The sequence below is a fragment of the Rutidosis leptorrhynchoides genome, chromosome 9, assembly GCF_046630445.1.
Source record: "Rutidosis leptorrhynchoides isolate AG116_Rl617_1_P2 chromosome 9, CSIRO_AGI_Rlap_v1, whole genome shotgun sequence".
Taxonomy (NCBI): Eukaryota; Viridiplantae; Streptophyta; class Magnoliopsida; order Asterales; family Asteraceae; genus Rutidosis; species Rutidosis leptorrhynchoides.
Window position 1 is genome coordinate 160,447,769 of NC_092341.1, and position 6,651 is coordinate 160,454,419.

Sequence of the window (6,651 nt, forward strand, 5' to 3'; positions counted from 1 at the left end):
TCCTCTTTCGATTCCTCCTCTTTTGGTTCCTCTTCTTCCGGTTCCTCCTCTTCCGGTTCCTCCTCTTTCGGTTCCTCTTCGGGAATTTGTGAATCTTTCCAAAATATATTCGACTCTTCATTATTATTAGGTGAATCAATGGGATTTGTACTAGAGGTAGACATCTATCACACAATATCAAACACGTTAAGAGATTAATATATCACATAATATTTACATGTTAATAATATATAGTTTCCAACTAAAAAAATGTTAAGCAATCGTTTTTGAAGAAAAACATGGTCGAAGTCCAGACTCACTAATGCATCCTAACAAACTCGGTAAGACACGCTAATGCAATTTTCTGTTTCTCTAAGACCAACGTTCGGATACCAACTGAAATGTCCCGTTCATATTGATTATAAACGTTCCATATTAATTGATTTCGTTGCGAGGTTTTGACCTCTATATGAGACGTTTTTCAAAGACTGCATTCATTTTTAAAACAACCATAACCTTTATTTTATCGATAAAGGTTTAAAAAGCATTATGTAGATTATCAAATAATGATAATCTAAAATATACCGTTTACACACGACCATTACATAATGGTTTACAATAAGAATATATTACATCAAAAATAAGTTTCTTGAATGCCGTTTTTACATAATATCATACAAGCATGGACTCCAAATCTTGTCCTTATTTTAGTATGTAACAGCGGAAGCTCTTAATAATCACCTAAGAATAAACATGCTTAAAACGTCAACAAAAATATTGGTGAGTTATAGGTTTAACCTATATATTATCAAATCATAATAATAGACCACAAGATTTCATATTTCAATATACATCCCATATATAGAGATAAAAATCATTCATATGGTGAACACCTGGTGTGACGACCCGAAAATTTCCGACCAGACTTAAACTTGATCTTTATATGATTTCGACACGATAAGTAAAGTCTGTAATGTTGAGTCTCAAAATATTTGAACTGTTTACATGAATTCAGTTATCCCTTGACGATTCCCGACGATTCACGAACAACTGCGTGTAAATAAATTTTTAAATATATATATACACAAGAGATATAAATTTTATGTGTATATTACATATATTATTAGATATTACATAATTAGATGTATTATTAATACATTAAATTACAAATTTAAAATATAGTTGTCATATTATTACTTTCATTATAAATATTAATTTTAACATTAATATTAGTATTATTAATATTACTATACATAATATATAGATATGAAATTTAATACATTTAAAATGTTATAACAATATTATTATTACTATCATTATTTTCAAAAATCTCTATTATTTAAAGTATCATTATTAATAATAATAATTATTATTATTATTATTATTATTCTTATTTTTTTATCACTAAGATATTATTATTATCACTTCTGTATTTATTATTATTATTATTATTATTATTATTATTATTATTATTATTATTATTATTATTATTATTATTATTATTATTATTATTATTATTATTATTTAATATTATTATATTTATCAATTATGATAAATTATATATAAATACATATAAATCGTACCATTCAGTTACAGGTTACTATCAAATTATATTTGATTTCATGTTATGTTAATGACCAGATTACAAAAACCGAATCCCATTAATCAGATACAAACAGATGCAATTATATCCTGCAATCTGTTTTATTTTATTTATCTTTTCTCCTGTCTCTAATTTGTACTTGTTGTCGACCATTAACACTAAACAACAACTGATTACATGGCATCAATTATTCGATTCACATGATATCATAGTTTATACATTGCATTGTACTGCAATTCAAACAGAAAAGAAGGAACAAAATTTAAAACAGAAGATAAACACCCAATTCTATTTTTATGTATCTTTCCCTCATGTTTCTGTGAGCACCATTGATCACCACCATTACCTATAAACTGCCATCCTAAATTCAAACACCTTAACCTCATCTTAAAAAAAAAAATTATAATCATATACATATATTTACATAAAAGAACATGAACCCTTTTCTTGTTTTCTGAACGAATATCATCATCTTTATCAAAACTCCTTCTTTCTCTATTATCTTTCGTTTTCTCGTTCCATGAACAAACATCAACTATCAAACCTACACCACCACCCTCTTGAAATTTTAATCGATCACCATCTTCACCGTGAAATAATCACCATCATCATTTCCTTTCTTGAATCATCAAAACAAAATATCATTTAAATGCTACTGCTGCTGCGATTAAATTGGTTCGATTTCAAACGCCACCTTGTTCCCATTACCTGTTCGAAAGTCTAACACATAACCACTTTATATATAATAATGCAGTCCACAAATAAAGATACAGCTCAAAAGCGATTTTGGCATGGTATACATTCTTTTATGGTCGACAATTTAAGCATTTGATAACCCACTTTTTCTTTGTTTATATTTAAAAGAAAAGAATGCGTTTATATGGTGATTGATAATTACCACTCCTTATTGGACAGGCGATAATGGTGGACAAATTCAATCAATCTTTACGTACCAAGAACCCTATTCCTATTATTGTACGCGTAGCTTAATTAACTCTTTGAAACCATCCGTAAGCCTTTGGTTCTATACATGCCGAACCATACCTCTAACCCAACTAGTAATGGGCCATTAGTTACCACTTGGGCCGACACAAACCCATGAACGAGTTCACAAGCCCAATAATAAATGAACTATGTTCGGTTCCTGTTTCTGTTGCAGACATAAACAAGTAATGCTCCTGCTACTGCTGTAACCTTATAGTGATAATTTTGTTGAAACCCACGACCTACAATGATCAAAGTATTAGGGATGAAGTGGTGAGAATGATGATTAAATGATGATGATCATCACGATGATGATTGTAAATATGAATGATGAAGGATTGTTGTTAATGATGATGGTCATGGTTAGATAATGATATAAGAATTATTGAAGATGAAATTAAAGGAGATGAAAAAGAAGGTGACAGATAGGGGTTTAAAGGATTTCATTTAGGAATGGAAACAGAAAACAAGTAGCAGAGCAAATGGCTGAAGGTTGTATTTGTTAACCAAGGGGTCCTAAGTTCGAATCTAGGCTACTGCAGGATACTACAACAACAACAACAACAACAACAACAACAGTACCCAATACCACTTGAGTGGTGTATGGGGGAGGTGAGATGTAGACAATCCTTCCTTTATCCGAGAATAAAAACAAGTCATTTCTCCACCCAGAAAAGTAGAGAAAGTCATCCCTCTCTTTATTCGGCGGATAAAGAGATTGCTTCCGAGTGGACCTCCGGCCTTTAAAAAAAAAAGTAAAATAAAATAATAAATAAATAAATATATAAAAATTGAGACGCCATGAAAATGGTAGAATCAAATTTTCATGGGTTTAAAAGCCTGCCTGAAAATCAATTTAGGCTCTAAGCGGCAGTCAAGACGCCACTTAATCGACGTTTGGTGTTGCCTCAATAAATAAAGCCAAGGGACCTTGTAAACAGAACACGAAAGGTATGCCGGGTGGAAGTTGTTGCACAAGCAAAGAGCCAACCACCCGTAACAAACCAAAGCACCACTCATGCACCTTTACAGTAGACATCCCCGAAGCCACACAACTAAAAGAAAACCACTCAAGCTCATGAGCAAAGAAGGTCGTCCTCAGCCATAATGACCCCAGGATGCACCGAACGATACGAGACACACACACACCCACACACCCACCCTACACACACGCACCCATCTATACACACTCCCATACACACACACACACCCCCAATAAAACATAAACCTATATACAAACCAGCATACAACCGTACATAAACATACCTACATACCTGCAAGAACTCGTACCTACGTACATACAAACACCAACAAAACAAGCAAAAACAAACATACAAACCTGCAAAAAAAAAAAAAAAAAAAAACAGCCTAGCAAAAATACATAATCAAAACCTACAATTCTTCAAAAAACATGAAAACCTACAAACATAGATAAAAAAAACCTACACTACAAAACTTACATACATACCTCCCAAAAACAAACGTACAAACCATGCATACATATCAACAAACAAACGTGCATACAAACACCAAAAAACAAAAACCTACTCGTCTACTAGTACTAGTAGATGTAAATAATAAAAAAAGGTAATGATAATGATACTCGTAATAATAGTAATAATTATAATAATAATACAAGTACAAGTAGTAGTAAAATAATAGTTAATAGTAATAGTAATAAACATAATAATAATAGTAATAATTATAATAAAAATTAATAATACAAATAATAATAATAATACTAATAATAATAGTAATAATAATAATAATAATAGTTTTAGTAAAAGTATAGTAATAGTATTGCTAAGAGTATAGTAGTAGTACAAATGATAATAATACTAATAGTAATAATAATAATAATAAACATAATAATAATAATAATACTAAAAATAATAATAATAGTAATATTAGTAAAAGTATAGGAATAGTACAGAGTAGTAGTGATAATAATAATACAAATAGTAATAGTAAAAATAATAATAATAATAGTAATAATAAAAATAATAATATTAATATTAATACTAATAATAATAATAATAATCCTAATAATAAAACTAGTAAAAAAAATAATAATAATAATAATAAAAGAAAAGTAACCCTACTCGACTATTCTAATTCTAGCCCTCCACGCACCCCTATCAGAAGTCATGTCCTCGGTCAACGAAAGCTCCCTCATGTCGAGCCTTAGTCTATCCATCCACATACGAGTAGGTCTACCCCTTCTCCTAACGCCAACGACCGTGAGTGCCTCGACGCTCCTAACCGGTGCAATACTTGGTCGCCTCATCACATGCCCAAACCATCGAAGTCGTTCTTCTCTTAGCTTATCGATGATGCTACCGACCCCAAGGTCTTCCCTAAACACCCCATTTGGGATCATATCTAACATGGTTTTACCGCACGTCCACCTAAGCATCCTCATTTCTGCCACTTCCATCCTTCTCTCTTGGGCCTTCGTCATTGGCCAACATTTTGATCCGTACAACATGGCAGGTCTAATTGCCACCTTGAAGAATTTCCCTTTCAATTTAAACGGTATCTTCTTGTCGCACAAGACCCCTTTCGCTGCTCTTCACTTCATCCAACCTACCTTAATACGATGAGTTACGTCCTCGTCTATCCTCCCTGATTTGTGGAGGACCGAACCTAGATATCTAAACGACTCTTGTGGTTGCAAGATCTGGTCCCCAATGCTGATATTCCCTCCAACATTTAGTTCATCCTCAGTCCTACTGAATTCGCACCTTAGATATTCCGTCTTTTGTCTACTGATCCGTAGACCATTTTGTTCTAAGGCCTCCCTCCATCGTTCTAGTCTTCTATTAAGTTCATCCATTTGTTCCGATACAAGCACGATATCATCGGCAAAAATCAGACACCAAGGGATGTTCTCTTGTATTCCTTGAGACAGCTCGCCGAAGATCAAAGCGAAAAGGAAAGGACTAAGGGCTGATCCCTGATGCAAGCCTACTTCTATCGAGAAATACTCTGTGTTTCCCACAGGCGTCCTAACACAGGACTTCGCCCCATCGTACATATCTATAATAGCTCTAATATACTTACTTGGGATACCCCTAACATTAAGGGTCTTCCAAATCAGCTTTCGCGGTACGCTATCATAGGACTTTTCTAAGTCTAAGAAGACCATCTCTAGACCCTTTTGTTTCTACCTATACTTCTCCATAACGCTTCTTAAAATATGAATTGCCTCCATCGAAGAGCGCCCTGGCATGAAACCAAATTGGTTTTCTGAAACCGTAGTTTCGCGTCGAAGTCTAGTCTCAATCACTCTCTCCCAAAGCTTCATAGTATGACTAAGTAATTTTATGCCTCTATAATTACCGCAGATTTGGGCATCCCTTTTATTTTTGTAGATGGGGATAATCTCACTGAGTCTCCATTCCGTAGGCATTTTATAACTTCTAAGAATCTTATTGAAAAGACACGTCAACCACCTGACACCATCGTCGCCAAGGCACCGCCACGCCTCTATTGGAATCTGGTCCGGTCCTACAGCTTTGTTTCTACCCATTTTTCGTAGTGCCGATCTTACTTCTCCCTGACTGATTCTCCTACAGAAGTTGTTGTTCCGGAATTGTCCTATTCCCAAGTCCTGTGGATCCTCTTGGCGCCCGAGTCCTTCACCCACGAAAAGAGATGAGAAATACCCTTCCCATCTTTTCCTAATTTCTTCTTCCTTCACTATGGTTTGACCGGCTTCATCCTTGATAAACTTGGTGATATCTATATCCTTCCTCCTACGCTCCCTCGCTTTTGCAATCCTGTAAATATCATTTGCTCCTTCTTTAGAGTCTAGTTTTCTATACAAATCTTCATACGCTTTATCTTTTGCACGGGCAACGGCCTTCTTAGATTCTCTATTGGCTTCTTTATACCTCTCCTCTGCCCTAGTTCTATCATCACGTGTCCCGTCCCAGCATCTAATGAGCTCCCTAAACCTCATTGCTTAAGCGCAACTTTGGTTTGAACCTCATCACTAATCCACCATCATTATCTACTAGACTTATGTCCTCTCGATGTCCCTACTGCCACACCTAATGTTTCCTTGGCAACATCTCTAATAG

General features: G+C 34.0%; 1 protein-coding gene across 1 annotated transcript; it reads right to left on the reverse strand.

Annotated features, from left to right (window-relative positions):
• Positions 1 to 5,138: 5,138 nt before the first annotated feature.
• On the reverse strand, positions 5,139 to 6,530 carry LOC139868437 (uncharacterized). The gene is made up of 2 exons (XM_071856769.1): positions 6,022 to 6,530; positions 5,139 to 5,640 (listed from the first exon to the last, which is right to left on the reverse strand). Exons 1-2 carry the CDS (start codon positions 6,528 to 6,530, stop codon positions 5,139 to 5,141), a joined length of 1,011 nt encoding a protein of 336 aa, XP_071712870.1.
• Between the last annotated feature and the right edge of the window lie 121 nt (positions 6,531 to 6,651).

Bases quoted from the DNA above. Each gene is read 5' to 3' on its own strand.
- LOC139868437 (XM_071856769.1), bottom strand. From the start codon at position 6,530: ATGAGGTTTAGGGAGCTCATTAGATGCTGGGACGGGACACGTGATGAT. The intron at 5,641-6,021 runs GTGGTTGACGTG...CCTTAATGTTAG, and splicing joins CTTGGCGACGATGGTGTCAG to GGGTATCCCAAGTAAGTATA.